The sequence below is a fragment of the Oncorhynchus masou genome, chromosome 27 (genome assembly GCF_036934945.1).
Source record: "Oncorhynchus masou masou isolate Uvic2021 chromosome 27, UVic_Omas_1.1, whole genome shotgun sequence".
Taxonomy (NCBI): domain Eukaryota; kingdom Metazoa; phylum Chordata; class Actinopteri; order Salmoniformes; family Salmonidae; genus Oncorhynchus; species Oncorhynchus masou.
Window position 1 is genome coordinate 16,714,348 of NC_088238.1, and position 20,863 is coordinate 16,735,210.

The window sequence follows — 20,863 nt, forward strand, 5'->3', positions numbered from 1 at the left end:
TAGATGCCATGCACTTTGAGTGACACTTTTCCATAATACTATGATTATGTTGACACCTGTGGGCACATGAAATTAAGTTTCTCAGTTGTATTTCCCAGCTTAAACTGTTGAATCCGTCGTCTCCAGTTTTCTGAGATGTTTCCCTCAAGGCTCAAAGTTTGTGGGGGTTGAATTGGTTCCATAACGGTGAAACTAACGGTTATTTCTGACACCATGCAATATTAAACTAGCTAGCTTTGGTGAGCAATGAACAAGTGTGTGTTCATTCAGCCATCTTTATTCAAATCTTTATCCCCCTTCAGGTGGCTGCCTAATCATGTCATTACACTCATCCTTTTATGATTTCCTGTCAGGTGATCTAGTGTGTCTTTGTGAACGCTGTCATGTATCGATTTTAATGTTATTTTCTGTAATCACAGGGGCCTCCTGGTATCACTGGTCCAAAAGGCCAGAGAGGAGAGAGGGTAAGTCCAACCGAACAACATAAGCCTAGAAGCAAGTAGATGTTATAAGAAATGTTAGGATTATCTGTGTCATATAAAATGTAATGCTAACCAATAGGGTCAAGTGATTAAAGCGTTAAGTTTCAACTCTACCTAAAGACCTTTCTGCCTTCATGCCAAACCCTTTGTCGCTCTCTTTTCATCTTCAAGTTTTAGATAGTCATACCACAAGTTCACCACAAGGTGATATTATGTGACCTTTGACCTCTCTCTGCCAGGGGGAGCCTGGGTATGTCATAGGGGGCATAGGAGACGGCCATTATGCTCCTGGGCGAAAGGGAGAGCCTGGATCATCAGTGAGTATTCACAACACAGATCCTAAAACAACTTAGTTTTATAGAGGCTTTATAAAGGCCTTATAAAGGGATATACATGTTTCATAAAGGGTTTGGAAATAGTATTCCCTGAAATAACATGTTTTGTTCGTTCAACATCATAAATAATTGATACTACATGCTTCCTCTGATTAAGGAATACAAATGATATGGTTGTTGTTTAATGTCCTGTCCTGCTCTGATAAAAGGGACCCCAAGGGGCTCCGGGTGTACCAGGGGTCTCTGGACCCTCAGGCCTGCCTGGACAGTCAGGTTCACCTGGGTCCTCAGGGATATCTGTTAAGGTAAGACAGACAGATAGTGCAGGTAGATCTTACATACTATTATTATTATTATATTGCATAATAATAATCATTCAACAAGACTGTGACCCCATTTTGAGTTTTCTGTATGTTATGTGTGTTGATGTGTCATTCAAAAATACATACTACAAGTATCATGTTGTCAGCACACAACGGAAATAATATTGGGGATAAAATACATCCCTGAGGGAGTCCGTTGTAACCAGTTCATATGATAAAATGTCTTTCACATTGACCTTCTGTGGCCGGTCACTTAACAATCTTAAATGATATGGGTTTCACAACATTGATTGATTTGATGTGTTTATGTTCTATTCTTCCCTTGCAGGGGGAACATGGGGAGGCAGGTGCTAAAGTGAGTGGGTGGTTCCTTTCTCCTTTCTTTTCTTCAACAGTATAGTTACTGCTTTGGGTCAAGGGGAGATGGAGCTTGCTAATTTAACCTCTTTTCCTTGCTGGTATGTTATTAATTAAATAACATTAGTGTTTTGTGATGTTTTGAAAGGGTTTGCGTGGGAAAGCAGGGACCAAAGGAGACAAAGGAGATCATGGTAAAGATGTAAGTGTTTAATTTCTGTTATACAGCAAGCAGCCTGGCGATTAGAGTGTTTGGCCAGTAACTGAAATGTCGCTAGTTTGAATTCCAAAGCCGACAAGGTGAAAAACCTGTCAATGTGATCTTGAGCAAGGCACTTAACCCTAATTGCTTCAGGGTTGCCATTGATAATTTCAGACACTGGCCATGAAACAAATCTCTGATGGTGTCTCAGGGAGAGTTGTGATAAGAAACCATAAAAAACACTTTCTGAAATAGGACAAATATAAGCACCCACCAAATTATGATGATTTATTATGCTCAGTTTGTGTTAATTAAACTATAATACCACATTGCTATTTCTAAGTATCGGCTTTTAGTTCATGTGTTGTTCAATCTTTCTTCCTTTCCTTGTTGTCTGTCTCAAACCAGGGCCAAGCAGGGTTACCTGGTCCCATTGGAATTGATGGTGTTCCAGGCTTCCCAGGTCAAACGGGATATAAGGTAAGAGTGTCCTTCATCAAGAAGTTACAGTATACCTGAAGGGACATTATCTTGTGTTTTCCTCTGTATATTTGAATGAAGCCACAGTGAATATCATATTTGAATACTATTGGTTTGTGTGGGTATCATACTGCATGTTGATCTGATTACGGTTATGATAGGATTCTGATTGGTGATTTGTGCTGTTCTTCCCAGGGAGAGGAGGGGATCGGGGTTCCCGGTGTCCAGGGGCCTCGTGGAGAGCCAGGGAGAAGGTACAAACAGTTCATACATGGACTCATCAACATGAAGTGTGTGTATCGCTTCACCTGAATTGTGTAGTTTGTTAGTCACGTATTAGCTAATCATTGGTTTAACTTTGTCTTGCAGGGAAATATAGGCCTATCAGGACCTGAGGGATTAAAGGTACTTCATTTATGTTAACACTTTGATTTGAAGCTCAAACAACATATGAACTCTGCAAACCCGTTGGACTGCAGTATGGACCTAGTTATTCACACCATTGAAGTATCATCTTTGTTCTGTCTTTCTAAGGGAGAGGCTGGTGTTCAAGGGATACAAGGGGTTGTCGGACCACGGGTATGCATCAACTTTTTATTTGTTTATATTGAATACACATACAAAAGTGGAGACCGTTATCATGTACTTTATATACAGACTTTCGTAATTAAATTATTCCGGCTGGATGATTTCTCTCCAGTGGTGTAAAGTACTTAAGATAAAAATACTTTAAAATACTACTTAAGTAGTTTTTTTTGGGTATCTGTACTTTACTTTAGTATTTATATTTTTGACAACTTTTACTTTTACTTCACTACATTCCTAAGGAAAATTATGTACTTTTTACTCCATACATTTCCCTGACACCCAAAAGTACTCGGTACTTTTTGAATGCTTTGGAAAGTATCTTGACTTTTAATCAAGTATGAGTTTTGAGTACTTTTTCCACTGCTGTTTCTCTCCTCCTTTAGGGGAAGAAGGGAGTGAAAGGCATCCAAGGGGATAAGGTCAGTTAAATCCACACTGATTTGCTCTACCGCTCATTACGCCGCCTCATATTGAAATATTCTCTGAATAATTAATAAGAGTGGTGTTTCATCAGCTGATTAAATGAGAAAATCTATTTATTTCAGCTCCAGGTCAATCGCTGGGCCTTGTATGGCTTAGAATGTGATCAGATCCATTAGGCTGTGTGTGTGTGTGTGTGTGTGTGTGTGTGTGTGTGTGTGTGTGTGTGTGTGTGTGTGTGTGTGTGTGTGTGTGTGTGTGTGTGTGTGTGCGTGCGCGTGCGTGCGTGTGTGTGCGTGCATCTGTTTGCGTACGCCAGTCCGAGCACAAGCCAATGAAGTGCAAGTCCCCACCTTATAACAGTTATCACATCTCCTGCTATGATAGATAGTATGTTTTTACTCTACAGTCATGTGTGAGTAGCTCATCTGATAATGTGGTGGTAATGTTATGGTTATGTCTCCTACAGGGCGATCGAGGAGAGGTGGGGCCTATGGGAACACAGGGAGTGACAGTGAGTATAACCAGCCATTACAGAATCAATCATTACCACACTACCAAACCTGGGCTGTGTTCATTTGGGCATGCAGAAACAGAAAACAAAAATGAGTGTTTCTGACTGGACAAGTCCGGGTAGTCCCTCTCCGTTTCAGTTTGTCTTCCATTTGGTGCCTATTGAAGACGGCCTCGAGTCTCCTGACTTACAGTCTGTAGGGCTTTTATTGCTTACCCTCCCTTCACAAATCCTCTGATTACACATTTGCTCTCTTTATCCTTCAAATCGCTTGTGTTGTAACTTTTCATTGAGAAAGTTTCCAACTAGTTAGGTGAACCCACTTCCCCTTCCCTCGTCACTGCCCTCTCCCTCCACATATTATCTGTGTGAAGGAGTGTGTCTACCTTAGGGAAATTATCCCAGCTGATTAGATTGAAGTGGGCAGCCATCCTCCTCCAACCTGTCCAGCCATGGGCTACATCGGCCGGCTAATAGACGACTAGTAAAGGCCCAGTGCGCTACTTTTCTTATTATTATTAATATGTTTTTTTTATTCTGATTTTTCAGGGGGTGCTGCAGAACCCTCAGCACCCCTACCTCCCACAGCTATGGGTGTGTCAGGACTAATGGTCTATCTGCGAAGGTCTTGCATCACTGAGCTTTAATTCAACCTAATTGCAATGTGCATAATGAATACAGGAGGTTTATCTCAAATCATCATCATCATCATTATCTCAAATTTATCTCAAATTATAACCTTCTGAGTTCCATTATACAGTGCTTTCTGAGTTCCATTATACAGTGCCTTCTGAGTTCCATTATACAGTGCCTTCTGAGTTCCATTATACAGTGCCTTCTGAGTTCCATTATACAGTGCGTTCTGAGTTCCATTATGCAGTGCCTTCTGAGTTCCATTATGCAGTGCGTTCTGAGTTCCATTATGCAGTGCCTTCTGAGTTCCTATATACAATGCCTTCTGAGTTCCATTATGCAGTGCCTTCTGAGTTCCATTATACAGTGCCTTCTGAGTTCCATTATACAGTGCCTTCTGAGTTCCATTATACAGTGCCTTCTGAGTTCCATTATACAGTGCCTTCTGAGTTCCATTATACAGTGCCTTCTGAGTTCCATTATACAGTGCCTTCTGAGTTCCATTATACAGTGCCTTCTGAGTTCCATTATACAGTGCAGTTCCATTATACAGTGCCTGAGTTCCATTATACAGTGCCTTCTGAGTTCCATTATACAGTGCCTTCTGAGTTCCATTATACAGTGCCTTCTGAGTTCCATTATACAGTGCCTTCTGAGTTCCATTATACAGTGCCTTCTGAGTTCCATTATACAGTGCCTTCTGAGTTCCATTATACAGTGCCTTCTGAGTTCCATTATACAGTGCCTTCTGAGTTCCATTATACAGTGCCTTCTGAGTTCCATTATGCAGTGCCTTCTTTTATATTCTTATATATATTTTATACATTTGCAAAAAATTCTAAAAACCTTTCTTTGCTTTGTCATTATGGGGTATTGTGTATATATTGCGGATCAATCTACACACAATACCTCATAATGACAAAGCATATTAAATATATATATATATATATATATATATATATATATATATATATATATAAAAAATATTTACATTTACTCAGTACTTTGATTTTTATTTTATATAATCCATTTTAGAATAAGGCTGTAATGTAACAAAATGTGGAAGAAGTCAGGGGGTCTGAATACTGTTTATGTTTGGAAAAGTATGAATAATTTCAGTCAAGCATTTGCTCCAATGGCTGATATTGACTGACCATTAATATTTTTATTTCAATTGGCCAATTAACACTGTAACCCATAACAAATAAATATGAATGTTATCATTTTTCAGAAAGTGTTGTTGAAATGTACCTCCCCTGATTAGTTTGGCCGAGCGGCCAGCTCTAGAATGATGTTAAACTGAATGATAGGCCTATGTGTTCTTGGGGACTATCATGTTATATGATCTAGATTTATTTTTTGAAGTCTTTCTGTGTCAGTATTTAGAATTACACCAAAAAGATGAAAGCAATTGTCTGAGGATGGTGCTGGACCAAAAAATTGTAAAAACCTGATTATGGATGGTACTGGACCATTTTATTGTCAAAATGAGGATGGTGCTGGACCAATTGTAATTTCAGAGGATGGTGCTGGACCAATTGTCTGAATGTTATCATTTTTCAGAAAGTGCTGTTGAAATGTACCTTGTTATGACTCGTATGTTATGAGTAGGCCTATGTGTTCTTGGCTATCATGTTATATGATCTAGATTTATTTTAAGCCTTTCCAGTATTTAGAATTACACCAAAAATGAAAGCAATTGTCTGAGGATGGTGCTGGACCAATTGTCTGAGGATGGTACTGGACCAATTGTCTGAGGATGGTGCTGGACCAATTGTCTGAGGATGGTGCTGGACCAATTGTCTGAGGATGGTGCTGGACCAAATGTCTGAGGATGGTGCTGGACCAATTGTTTGAGGATGGTGCTGGACCAATTGTCTGAGGATGGTGCTGGACCAATTGTCTGAGGATGGTGCTGGACCAATTGTCTGAGGATGGTGCTGGACCAATTGTCTGAGGATGGTGCTGGACCAATTGTCTGAGGATGGTGCTGGACCAATTGTCTGAGGATGGTGCTGGACCAATTGTCTGAGGATGGTGCTGGACCAATTGTCTGAGGATGGTGCTGGACCAATTGTCTGAGGATGGTGCTGGACCAATTGTCTGAGGATGGTGCTGGACCAATTGTCTGAGGATGGTGCTGGACCAATGGTGTCTGAGGATGGTGCTGGACCAATTGTCTGAGGATGGTGCTGGACCAATTGTCTGAGGATGGTGCTGGACCAATTGTCTGAGGATGGTGCTGGACCAATTGTCTGAGGATGGTGCTGGACCAAATGTCTGAGGATGGTGCTGGACCAATTGTCTGAGGATGGTGCTGGACCAATTGTCTGAGGATGGTGCTGGACCAATTGTCTGAGGATGGTGCTGGACCAATTGTCTGAGGATGGTGCTGGACCAAATGTCTGAGGATGGTGCTGGACCAATTGTCTGAGGATGGTGCTGGACCAATCGTCTGAGGATGGTGCTGGACCAATTGTCTGAGGATGGCGCTGGACCTATTGACATAAAAGAAAAGGGGACAGTTTCATGAAAAAGCTTTAAATAAAAGTTCAAATCCAGGTCATGTGACATGATTAACCAAAACACAGGGCCCTCGTTATGAGATTTGATGACCTTATTTAGCAAGATATATTTATTTTCTGTATAATAAGTTCAGGTAAGTTTGTTATGTGTATTGTTCAGGATATGAATAGATATAATGTCCTCCGCTCTCTCAGGGCTTTGCGGGGGCTCTTGGCCAGAAGGGTGACGAGGTGAGTATTCATGGAGTGTGAGGTGAGTGAGTGTGAGTGTGAGTGTGAGTGTGAGTGTGAGTGAGAGTGTTAGTGTGAGTGTTAGTGTGAGTGTGAGTGAGAGTGTGAGTGTGAGTGATTGTTAGTGAGAGTGTTAGTGTGAGTGTGAGTGTTAGTGTGAGTGTGAGTGAGAGTGTGAGTGTGAGTGAGTGTGTGAGAGTGTTAGTGAGAGTGTTAGTGTGAGTGTTAGTGTGAGTGTTAGTGTGAGTGTGAGTGTTAGAGAGTGTGAGTGAGAGTGTTAGTGAGAGTGTTAGTGTGTGTTAGTGAGTGTTAGTGTTAGTGTGAGTGTTAGTGTGAGTGTGAGTGTTAGTGTGAGTGTGAGTGTGAGTGTGAGTGTGAGTGTGAGTGAGAGTGTGTGAGTGTGAGTGTGAGTGAGAGTGTTAGTGAGAGTGTTAGTGTGAGTGTTAGTGTGAGTGAGAGTGTTAGTGTGAGTGTGAGTGAGAGAGTTAAGCCTTTGGTCTCACTCCACAGGGACAGAGAGGAGTTCCTGGTGACCCAGCCAAAGGGGTAATGTTACAATACCAAATAATGTATTTACCTAGCTACATGTTTTATACACAGTACTATCATATCCTGCATAATATTATGTTTACTCTCGTTTCATCACAACAGATCCTTGGTCCCACAGGAAAGAAGGGTACCAGGGTAAGTGGCTTATTATTGTTTAAGTGTCTTTAACTTTAGCTAAAACCTGCAAACCCTAAGGTGCCCCTAACCACACATCTGCATTACAACAAACTCTAAACCATCGTATCCTAACAGTTAAAGTGCTGTTAATTGGTGGTGGGAGTATTCTCTCACAACAAGGACCAAATCCCCAGGCCTGCCTGTCAACAAACAACACAATTACATTTCTGCTTAGTGGCCACTGGGGACTCATGGATTACCCATGATACACCACAGAGATAGCTATTTCCTCTCTAGATGTAGTCGTCCAAGATCTATTGTTAAAAAGTTAGAGTTTAAGGAGTGGCTCTTCAGATCTTTCTTTGTTAAAACAACACGTCAAAGCCCCCTTGGTTGCTAAGCTGCCTTTGATTGTTCTTCTGTGAGTGGTTGTAGTGTTTATTGATTGGCCTGTGTGTCTGTGACTGTCTGTGTTGTGTTTATTGATTGGCCTGTGTGTGTGTGACTGTCTGTGTTGTGTTACTCAGGGTGACATTGGTCCCATCGGTCCGACTGGACCCCAGGGAGTAAAAGGGGTCCAAGGTGTCAAAGGAGAGAAGGTAAACCACACAGAATAGTGTCATCCATCTTGTCATTACCTCAGGTTCCACCATAACCCATTTCCTACCCTGAAATTCACCCCTACCCAGCAGACATATCACATGGTAGGTTTAACAACCACATGGTCGACACAACAATCACATGGTAGGTTTAGCAATCACATGGTAGGTTTAACAATCACATGGTAGGTTTAACAATCACATGGTAGGTTTAACAATCACATGGTCAACATAACAACCACATGGTTGACACAACAATCACATGGTCGACACAACAATCTCATGGTCAACATAACAACCACATGGTTGACATAACAATCACATGGTCGACACAACAATCACATGGTCAACATAACAACCACATGGTTGACACAACAATCACATGGTCAACATAACAATCACATGGTTGACACAACAATCACATGGTTGACACAACAATCACATGGTCAACATAACAACCACATGGTTGACACAACAATCACATGGTTAACATAACAATCACATGGTTGACACAACAATCACATGGTCAACATAACAACGACATGGTTGACACAACAGTTACATGGTCAACATAACAATCACATGGTTGACACAACAATCACATGGTCAACATAACAATCACATGGTCGACACAACAGATACATGGTCAACATAACAATCACATGGTCGACACAACAGATACATGGTCAACATAACAATCACATGGTCGACACAACAGTTACATGGTCAACATAACAACCACATGGTCGTCACAACAGTTACATGGTCAACATAACAATCACATGGTCGACACAACAGATACATGGTCAACATAACAATCACATGGTCGACACAACAGTTACATGGTCAACATAACAATCACATGGTCGACACAACAGTTACATGGTCAACATAACAACCACATGGTTGACACAACAATCACATGGTCAACATAACAACCACATGGTTGACACAACAATCACATGGTCAACATAACAACCACATGGTTGACACAACAGTTACATGGTCAACATAACAATCACATGGTTGACACAACAATCACATGGTCAACATAACAACACATGGTTGACACAACAGTTACATGGTCAACATAACAATCACATGGTCGACACAACAGTTACATGGTCAACATAACAATCACATGGTCGACACAACAGTTACATGGTCAACATAACAATCACATGGTCGACACAACAGATACATGGTCAACATAACAATCACATGGTCGACACAACAGTTACATGGTCAACATAACAATCACATGGTTGACACAACAATCACATGGTCAACATAACAACCACATGGTTGACACAACAGTTATATGGTCAACATAACATTCACATGGTTGACACAACAATCACATGGTCAACATAACAACGACATGGTTGACACAACAGCTACATGGTCAACATAACAATCACATGGTCGACACAACAATTACATGGTCAACATAACAATCACATGGTCGACACAACAATCACATGGTCAACATAAAAACCACATGGTTGACACAACAGTTACATGGTCAACATAACAATCACATGGTCGACACAACAGTTACATGGTCAACATAACAATCACATGGTCGACACAACAGTTACATGGTCAACATAACAATCACATGGTCGACACAACAGTTACATGGTCAACATAACAACCACATGGTTGATATAACAGTCACATATAACATATTATTGTGTTGTGACGGCCGGATTGAGAAACAACGATGTTGTGTGTGTGGTCTGTCTGTTGGGTTTCTACAGGGTAGTCCTGGGTTCGGCATTCCTGGACAGCAGGGACCAAAGGGAGAAAACGGTGAAAGGGTGAGTGCTTCACTACCGGTGTGTGTCATTGGTCAGATGACCTGACGAAGATCCAAGTCGGATGGAAAGGTTGTCTGATTAAATCACCATGGGAGCATATACCTGTTCTGGACATTTCCTTTTCTTTCATACGATCTTCTGTCCTGCACCTGATAAGTTAGATATGCATATTTATCTATTTTATCTATTGGTCAGATGAGCCATGATGATACTCTAGGACAGGCTGACATGTTTGATGCGTTTGTTGGTCTCCTCCACCTTACAGGGAAATGTTGGCTTGTCTGGGAAACCTGGACCCAAGGTAAATAACTTCTCTCAGTCCACTTTACATGCTCTCAATATCATTACATTTTAGGGACATTTTAGAGATATTCAAATAAAACATACACGCAGCGTGTCAGTGATTCCATCTTTACAGGGGCACGATGGCTCGAAAGGGGCAGGGGGAACTGTTGGGGTCCCCGGGAATCCCGGAGCACCAGGACTAAGAGGTAAAGATGTAAGTAAATCATGACTGGCTGTTATTGCAATGATGTGTGCGTGTGTGTGCGTGCGTGCTGTTATGACTGACTTTTATTGCAGTGATGTGTGTGCGTGCGTGCTGTTATGACTGACTGTTATTGCAATGATTTGCGTGCGTGCGTGCTGTTATGACTGACTGTTATTGCAATGATGTGCGTGCTGTTATGACTGACTGTTATTGCAATGATGTGCGTGCTGTTATGACTGACTGTTATTGCAATGATGTGCGTGCGTGTGAGATAAATGGCCTGTTCACATTATATTGGAAAATAGGATCAATACATTCACATAGTTCTTCCAACAGTCAGCATGGGTTAGATGACACTATTGGCGTGACAATTATCCTTGTCTATAGGGTGTGCCTGGAATCAAAGGAGAATCAGGACTGCGGGTGAGTTCATGCATCTGTATCCGCTGGACAATATTTAAGCAATAAGGCCCGAGGATGTGTGGTATATGGCCAATATACCACAGCTAAGGGCTGTTCTTATGCACGATGCAACACTGCCCTTAGCCATGGCATATGCAGGTAGCCTAGTGGTTAGAGCGTTGGACTAGTAACCAAAAGGTTCCAAGATCGAATCTGTCGTTCTGCCCCTAAACAAGGCAGTTCCTGTTTCTAGGCTGTCATTGAAAATAAGAATTTGTTCTTTTAACTGACTTGCCTAGTTAAATAAAGGTCAAATAAATCAAATAAAAAATCATTATTGTCCATATATCACAAACCCCAGAGGTTCCCTGTTGCTATTATAAACTGGTTACCAACGTAATTAGAGCAGTAAAAATAAATGTTTTGTCATACCCATGGTATGCAGTCTAATATACCATGGCCTTCAGCCAATCAGCATTCAGGGCTTGAACCACCCAGTTTATATTTCAGTATAGTCTCCTTGTATGTAACTTACCGTAAATGCAATGAAACCTCTGCCAATAGCTCTGAACCTCTATGGCACAGGGTAATTCACTCACCATGTTACCTCTGGTTTACTGGTTCAAGCCCCAATCCTGCTGTTCCTCCTCAATCGCCACAACAGCATTATATTTAGACACAGCACCTACAGCATGTGATTGGATACAACACCCACAAACATGCGGTGAGTTACAGTTTTTCTCTCTGTTATGAATACTTTCTCCTCAGGGAGAGCAGGGACCAGCGGGTGAGCCTGGTGAGAGAGGAACAAGGGTAATGTCTCCATGTTCTACCCAACTCTTATCATTTCTCTGCACACAAGTTTGAAATATGCTGCACTGTTGGTTGGAGTGGATATTTCTTGGCTTATCCTCACTCTATACTGTGACTGTAGGGCCCACTGGGGTTACCGGGACGACCAGGGGACCCAGCAGAGAAAGGAGATACCGGGAACATTGGTTTGCCTGTAAGCATTGTCTGACTTTACTATCAAGTGCCATTTTGTTTGTAAAACTTTATTAGTCACTGTCAAAGATACAAATCTGATTGATTTGAATTGCTCAGTGTGGTTGGACATGTTCAGCGATATGATTTCCTCTTTGTTTCAGGGAACGGAGGGAAAGAAAGGAGAGCCTGTAGGTGTACATTCACAACAACATGACGGACATGTATCACTGCATGCAGCGGTTGACTGACTCTCCATCACACTTGGTTTAGGTCAATGTCTCACGTCACTGACTTCGCCCATTGTTTAGGAACATCAACACTATTGTGTTTCTAATTATATTCCTAGCCTGATAAATGCACAAATGAAAAATACCAGCTTTATTAATCATGTTATGTTCCCCTTGAGTGAGTGTTGCATCTCCCATCAGTATTGTGATGGTGATGCAGGACTGCTCAGCGAGCACAGTGTGTTTACTAGCCGCTAGTTGACCGCACATCCCTCTTGTTTTGTTTTGTTCCCATGGTCTCGCCTCTGAAGGGAAAACCAGGACCTCCGGGAGGCGCGCAAGTAAGTCCATCATCCATTACCTCTTCAGAACAACTTTCCATTAACTCAGCCATCCCTGGCAGATGGAACCAGTGAGAAGATGCTTGATGCTCCTAGAAGTCCAAGGGGTTAGATTATATATCCAGGGAGTTAGATGAAAACATGTGATTGAACATGAACTTTTTTTGGTTGGTTCATTTAGTTTCATATGACTAGTCCATCTTTAATTTAACCCTTTCAAGACCCTTTATGAAGAGGACTGGACTTGTTTCATATTTCTGTTGTGTTTGTTCCCTCCAGTTCAGTTCAGACAACAATATCCTGACTAGGGTGATCAAGGTGAGATAAGTGGAATCTACGTCATCGGCATGACATGGATCACTGTATAATAGATTTATTTGTACTCAATCACAGTATAATATATGTACTTTATCACAGTATAATAGATGTATTTCATCACAGTATAATATATATACTAAATCACAGTATAATATATATACCTAATTACAGTATAATAGATGTACTTAATCACAGTATACTAGATGTACTTCCTCACAGTATACTAGATGTACTTAATCACAGTATAATAGATGTACTTCATCACAGTATACTAGATGTACTTAATCACAGTCTAATAGATGTACTTCATCACAGTATACTAGATGTACTTCATCACAGTATAATAGATGTACTTCATCACAGTATAATAGATGTACTTCATCACAGTATAATACATTGACATGTATTCCTATTGTTCAAGCTCTTATCCAGAAATACCCTTTTCTATTCTATACTATACTATATTATTTTCTATTCTATTTGATTATGCTATTTTCTATTCTATTCAAGTGTTATTTTTTATTCTATTTGATTGGGGCTGGTGTGTTTTCTCATCCATCAGGGTGAACCAGGACATCCCGGAGAGCCCGGTCTCAGAGGGGAGACAGGTCTGCCTGGACAAAGGGTGAGTGTGATACTTAGAGGTCACAGGTCATGTTTGGCAGGTCATGGTAATAATAGCACTGTATTCTTCTCTCTGTAGGGTCCTGATGGAAAACCAGGATCTCCAGGAACGGTATGACCACATGAGTAACAATGAAGAGCTCTGTCGCTAAGTTGTATCGCTAAGACTTTTCAAACGTTCTGTGAACAGGCTGATAGAAGCTATGTATGTAATACCCACAACGTTGAATGACCTCTAAATAACTGTAACCTACAGGGTGAAGGTTGAGGGCTTATATTGGTATTACATTGTTGTAACTGATGTTTACATCTGACCCCTGATAACATGTTTGACAGGGAGGGTCTGTGTCAGGGAGAGATGGTCTGGATGGGTTACCAGGAAAACCTGGATCCAAGGTTTGGACACCTCATCCCCTCACTTCCTTTCACATCTGTTGTTGTTATTCTAATGGGAACACACACAAACATACACGTACATAGGCTAGATGTATTGTGGTAGTTTGTCAGCATAACAGAACCATTATCACAGTAAGAGTTCACATTGACAAAATTGGGTGTTGATCGTTCAATCCATAAAAAGTTGTAGCAGATGATCAAGGTGTTGTGCTTTGAATGGTTTCCTGTCTGCAGGGTGACCCAGGAAAGCCAGGCGAGCCAGGAACGGTGAGTGCAGTATTCATACCCTTTGAATAAACACATTTTGCTCTAATTCCTTTAATCAGAGGATAACTGCAGTCCTACAGAGATACTGGGTGTGTTTAAAGCCCAGCTCTGATAAACCTGATTAAACCAATTGTGGTTTAAATTAAAGACCGTTGTTAGTTGATGATCAGTTGATTCAGGGAGTGTTACTGCTGGGTGAGACAAAACCCTGCATTGGCTGTGGTTCTCTAGGACTACAGCAGTTTCCCTATTGCATTTCACTACATTACATTGATTGATGATGTGCATGGACTAACCAAGTACTTCAGAAGATGTTTTGGGTTACGTTGGGATTAGACAGCCAAACTAGCTCACAATGCTTTTCTAAGTTAAATTCTTCAAGAATCAAACAGTAGGTATTATTCATTTAAATGATCAAAAACCATACAGTTGGTGGTGTGATTTTCATAATTGACATGTTTAATGCTTCTTATGAGAAAGCCTTCTGCTGTGCATAGTATGTGGACTTCTCTCAGCAGGAACCTGTCACAGGTTCACCTACTGTATAGGATATTGGTGATTACAGCCTATTCATTGAACATTATGTACTAGCAATGTTGTACTAGGTTGATGATTGTTAGTCATCCATGAGTCATTTAACAATATCATAATGTATACAGAGGGCAAGGACCCCACTTATAGATGGGAAACGTGTGTGCGTGCGTCCGTGTGTGTGTGTGGGCATGTGTGTGTGCATGTGAATGTGTGTGTGTGTGTGGGCGTGTGTGTGTGCATGTGAATGTGTGTGTGTGTGTGTGTGTGTGTGTGTGTGTGTGTGTGTGTGTGTGTGTGTGTGTGTGTGTGTGTGTGTGTGTGTGTGTGTGTGTGTGTGTGTGTGTGTGTGTGTGTGTGTGTGTGTGTGTGTGTGTGTGTGTGTGTGTGTGTGTGTGTGTGTGTGTGTGTGTGTGTGTACGTGCCTGTGTGTGTGTCGGTCTGAGCAGAGGGGAGAGAAAGGAGACCAAGGCAGGGTGGGGATTGCTGGAATGCCTGGTTTACCTGGGACCCCAGTGAGTATGTTTCTGTCATCATCATAACATACACATACAGTAATTACATTTGACATGACTTAATATACAGTTGTAGTCGGAAGTTTACATACGCAATGATGCGGTTTTATTGAAGCAACATCTCAAGACATCAGTCAGGAAGTTAAAGCTTGGTCACAAATGGGTCTTCCAAATGGACAATGACCCCAAGCATACTTCCCAAGTTGTGGTCTAATGGCTTAAGGACAACAAAGTCAGGGTATTGGAGTGGCCATCACAAAGCGCTGACCTCAATCCTACAGAGAATGTGTGGGCAGAACTGAAAAAGCATGTGCGGGCAAGGAGGCCTACAAACCTGACTCAGTTACACCAGCTTTGTCGGGAGGAATGGGCCAAAATTCACCCAACTTATTGTGGGAAGCTTGTGGAAGGCTACCTGAAATGTTTGACCCAAGTTAAATTTAAAGGCAATCCTACCAAATACTAATTGAGTGTATGTAAACTTCTGACCCACTGGGAATGTGATGAAAGAAATAAAAGCTGAAATAAATAATTCTCTCTACTATTATTCTGACATTTCACATTCTTAAAATAAAGTGCTGATTCTTACTGACCTAAGACAGGGAATTTGTACTAGGATTAAATGTCAGGAATTGTGAAAAACTGAGTTTAAATGTATTTGGCTAAGGTGTATGGTAACTTCCGACTTCAACTGTACATAGGTATTCCAACAATTTGGCTATGATTTGTATAGCAAAAACACTATATCATTATTTGAAGTTAGATTTTTTTGCTAGTTTGTAAGTGAAATATTTACCTGTTGATATGTAGGGTAGACCTGGCATTGATGGAAAGAGAGGTCTTGCTGGAAAAGATGTGAGCATTTTTTTCTCTTTGTCAAATAATATTGTATTTTTTTTAATGTTCCTGCTCTGTTCCAGCATTTTAATGAGATCACTTAAAAAATACCCACAAATACCCCTAAAATGAAGTCCTCCTAATTCTTCTCTTGAGACAGGGAGAGCAAGGACAAAGAGGAGATGATGGCAAAAAGGTATGATTTGGAGCAAGTCTGGCTATTCCCCAAACACACCAACACAATAAACCATATTTGTGATTTTGCGTCTCTAACCTTAGGGTGATACAGGTGAATCTGGAACTGAGGTAAGTTATTTTATTTTAATAAGGCAGTATTAATTATCATCAAATTATTAACATGATAATTAAGCCCAATTGTTAATGTTTCCTATCTCCCCCTAGGGTAAAAAAGGGAAATGGGTGCTCCGGGCCCACCTGGTACCCATGTTCTGGTTACTCAACAAGAGGTAAGTACATCACCACATTCTCTACAAACTGGTGCACCATGTAAGAACAATCTTCTACATTATCCATGATAACCCGTCTGTCTATTGCAGGGTTCTCCAATAGGCATCCTACGTGGTTTTATTTGACCCCACCAAGTAAAAAAATGATTAAAAAAACTATATATATACCAGTCAAATGTTTGGACACACCTACTCATTCAAGGGTTTTTCTTTCTTTTTACTGTTTTCTACATTGGAGAATAATAGTGAAGACATCAAAACTATGAAATAACACATATGGAATCATGTAGTAACCAAAAAAGTGATAAACAAGTCTAAATATATTTGAGATTTGAGATTCTTCAAAGTAATCACCTTTTGCCTTGATGACAGGTTTGTACATTCTTGGCATTCTCTCAAACAGCTTTACCTTGAATGCTTTTCCAACAGTCTTGAAGGAGTTCCCACATATGCTGAGCAATTGTTGGCTGCTTTATCTTCACTCTGTGGTCCAACTCATCACAAACCATCTCAATTGGGTTGAGTTTGGGTCAGATGACCTGGAGGCCAGGTCATCTGATGCAGCACTCTATCACTCTCCTTCTTGGTCAAATAGCTCTTACACAGCCTGGAGGTGTGTTGACTCATTGTCCTGTTGAAAAACAAATGATAGTCCCACTAAGTGCAAACCAGATGGGATGGCTTATCGCTGCAGAATGCTGTGGTAGCCATGCTGGTTAAGTGTGCCTTGAATTCTAAATCACAGACAGTGTCACCAGCAATGCACCTCCACACCATCACACCTCCTCCTCTATGCTTCACGGTGGGAACCACACATGCGGAGATCATCCGTTCACCTACTCTGCATCTCATAAAGACACGGCGGTTGGAACCAAAAATCTAACATTTGGACTCATCACACCAAAGGACAGATTTCCACCGGTCTAATGTCCATTGCTCATGTTTCTTGGCACAAGCAAGTCTCTTCTTCTTATTGGTGTCCTTTAGTAGTGGTTTATTTGCAGCAATTCGACCATGATGGCCTGATTCACACAGTCTCCTCTGAACAGTTGATGTTGAGATGTGTCTGTTACTTGAACTCTGTGAAGCATTTATTTGGGCTGTAATTTCTGAGGCTGGTAACTCTAATGAACTTATCCTCTGCAGCAGAGGGAACTCTGGGTCTTCCTTTCCTGTGGCGGTTGTCATTACGTGGCCATTTCTTGGTGTAGATCGTGGCTTTCCCCTCTCTCTCACTCTCTCCTACACCCAGGTTCTGTTATCTCAGGCCATACATTCATGGCAGAGACTCTCTCACCCTGGTCATGCAGAGAGAGAGACCACAGAGTGAACAAAGAATTTCACTTGGCTGAACTCCTAAATCCCCAAAATGGGGGAATTAAATTATATGTCCACTTGTAAGAATGTGGGAAGGGTCCGTGGACACTTAAGGGATGGGTATGACGAGTATGTTTAATTTGGTGACCTCATGGAGGACAGGAAACACACACAACTATATCACACAATTATATCTCTGAATCTGTACATTTCTCAATTATGGGGTTTGCATCTAATTCTTGTATAAAATGAATGAGTAAAGATTAAACTATTTGTGATGTTAACCTTTGGAATGAGAGAATTGTATTCCCTGTAAAGTTTAACTAGTCAGCGGCCACGCCCCCGTGAGCACAGACATGATCTGGCGTCATGGAACCGCCCTTTTCTATTGTTACGAATAAAAACCCCTCCTGAGGAAATCCTCTTCAGACGAAGCAAACCTCCAGCGTGAGCTGTGATTGCGAATAGTTGAGTACCAAGACTGGAAAACCATACCACGTGGCGCATTGGCTACACGGCTGGCAATGGTTAAACTCTGAGACTATTGATCCCTACAGAATAAGATAAAATCTTAGATACTAATTACTAGTCTGCAGCTAGAAATTCTGTAAACCTGGGATGTGAATACAGACAACCGCCGAAACATCTATTCTAAGAACAATGGACACCTGACGTATCCATTACAACAGACACTCTCAGGAGCTGCAGATAGACCTACAACCACTCTCTGATGAACTGACTCTCCAGCAGACGGACCGACAATTCCAACAGAGAAGATAGCAACGACATATGGCCGTAAATATATTGATTGTAATTATTCCCGAATGAGCGAACGTTCATGTGCGAAGGATTAGCATTTCAATGAATTTAATTATCCACTGTGAAGTGAAGCCCTTTTGTCTTTCCAGCTCCTCCTGTCTCCGCCCTCTTTCCTTTGTCCACCAAGCCATCATATCGGCTTAGCCCACTAGGGAATATTCCCTATCGTTGTTAGTAACCAATATCTACTGTTTGTTTGTTTATGCATTTCTGTGATTAGTTAGTAAATAAATGATTAAGCCAATTGGTGTATGGATGATTTATAGTTTAGGCTGGGTTCGTGCAGATAACCAAGAATTCTACGAAGTTTGAAATGAGTGTGACGTAAGGTAAAGAATAATTAATTAATAGAGGACTAATTGATCGGATATTAAAATATCTGAAGAGTTATATTCGGAAAATTATAACTTTGTAATCTGAAGTTTCCATGGTGCCCCGACTTCCTAGTTTATTAAATGTACATGATTAGTTTAATAACGTAATAATAATTACAGAGAATTTATTTGATAAAATAACAGTCTTCACCTTTAATGATGCCAAAGACATGACACGGTCCTCATGAGAGCCAGTTTCATTATAGTGCATGATGGTTTTTGCAACTGCACTTGAAGAAACTTTCAAAGTTCTTTAAATGTTCCGGATTGACTGACCTTCATGCCTTAAAGTAATGATAGACTGTCACTTCTCTTTGCTTATTTGAGCTGTCCTTGCCATAATATGGACTTGACCTTTTACCAAATAGGGCTATCTTCATTATACTTCCCCTACCTTGTCACAACACAACTGACTGGCACAAATGCATTAGGAAGACAAGAAATTCCACAAATGAACTTTTAACAAGGCACACCTGTTAATTGAAATGCATTCCAGGTGACTTCCTCATGAAGCTGGTTGAGAGAATGCCAAAACTGTGCAAAGCTTTCATCAAGGCAAAGGGTGACTACTTTGAAGAATCTCAAATATAAAATATATTTTGAATTGTTTAACACTTTTTTTGGTTACTACATGATTCCCTACGTGTTATTTCATAGTTTTGATGTCAAGATTATTATTCTACAATGTAGAAAATAGTAAAACATTAAGAAAAATCCTGGAATGGGTAGGTGTGTCCAAACGTTTGACTGGTACTGTTTGTATATATATATATGATTTTGTTACTGTTTTTTATTTTATTTATAAAAATATATATGTATTCATAATTTTTGTTTTTTGGACATAAAATCCCCAGGAAATGAGCTCAAAGTCATTTTATGTTATGAAATCTGTTCCCAAGCTTTCCCACGCATAATAGAAACAAACAACACTACACAGAGACATGAACAATCACCCACGAAACCCCAATACGACTCTGATTGAGAACCGCCTCAGGCAGCCAACCTAATTAACACACACACACACACCCCTAATCAACTACCAACCCAAACACTACAAACCCCAATACGCATATGCGATCATATCCCTGTGTAAAGTTTGAAATTATTCTGTTTTTGTCAATTACTATATCTGTTTGGGATTCTTGTTGTCATTTTGCAGTGTACAACTTATTTAGAAGGCATATATTTGGGGACCCAGGCCTCGAGACCTGGGTTCAAATACTATTTGAAATATTTCAAATACTTTGAGCTTTTGCTCTAGTCTGCCTGGAGTACCAGATGATAGAGGTTTGCCGTTTTGGGACTATTTTATTTGTCCATTAAGCTAGGCCAGCTCAATCAAACACAGATTCAGTATTTTTAATTATTTAAAATAATATTTGAACCCAGGTCTGATGGCCTTCTCTCAGAGAGAACCAAAGCCATGTGAAGATTTCCATGAATAGAATGTCATAGATCTTGAAAAGTACTTCCTGCAGTACTGTTAAATAGGATGTGATAATGGCATTAGATATTTTAACAATATTTGCCTCAATCAATCAAATGTATTTATAAAGCTATCTTTACATTAGTAGATGTCACAAAGTGCTTATACAGAAACCCAGCCTAAAACCCCAAACAGCAAGCAATGCAGATGTAGAAGCATGGTGGCTAGGAAAAGCACCCTAGAAAGGCCAGAACCTAGGAAGAAACCTAGAGAGGAACCAGGCTCTGAGGGGTGGCCAGTCCTCTTCTGGTTGTGCTGGGTGGAGACTATAAGAGTACATGGCCATT

General features: G+C 40.7%; 1 protein-coding gene across 1 annotated transcript in view; it reads left to right on the top strand.

Annotated features, from left to right (window-relative positions):
* col7a1l (collagen type VII alpha 1-like) overlaps nt 1–20,863 on the top strand; it is a 120,420-nt gene that overhangs the window by 62,557 nt on the left and 37,000 nt on the right. Inside the window, 33 exon segments of the mRNA XM_064939347.1 lie at nt 420–464; nt 722–799; nt 1,027–1,122; nt 1,469–1,495; nt 1,646–1,699; nt 2,108–2,179; nt 2,375–2,432; nt 2,547–2,584; nt 2,714–2,758; nt 3,151–3,186; nt 3,657–3,701; nt 7,055–7,090; nt 7,601–7,636; nt 7,742–7,774; nt 8,284–8,355; nt 10,119–10,178; nt 10,444–10,479; nt 10,597–10,677; nt 11,056–11,091; nt 11,839–11,883; nt 12,005–12,076; nt 12,219–12,245; nt 12,596–12,625; nt 12,905–12,943; nt 13,506–13,568; nt 13,647–13,679; nt 13,904–13,963; nt 14,198–14,230; nt 15,211–15,276; nt 16,087–16,131; nt 16,274–16,309; nt 16,393–16,423; nt 16,516–16,580. Coding sequence (XP_064795419.1) covers nt 420–464; nt 722–799; nt 1,027–1,122; nt 1,469–1,495; nt 1,646–1,699; nt 2,108–2,179; nt 2,375–2,432; nt 2,547–2,584; nt 2,714–2,758; nt 3,151–3,186; nt 3,657–3,701; nt 7,055–7,090; nt 7,601–7,636; nt 7,742–7,774; nt 8,284–8,355; nt 10,119–10,178; nt 10,444–10,479; nt 10,597–10,677; nt 11,056–11,091; nt 11,839–11,883; nt 12,005–12,076; nt 12,219–12,245; nt 12,596–12,625; nt 12,905–12,943; nt 13,506–13,568; nt 13,647–13,679; nt 13,904–13,963; nt 14,198–14,230; nt 15,211–15,276; nt 16,087–16,131; nt 16,274–16,309; nt 16,393–16,423; nt 16,516–16,580 — 1,629 coding nt within the window.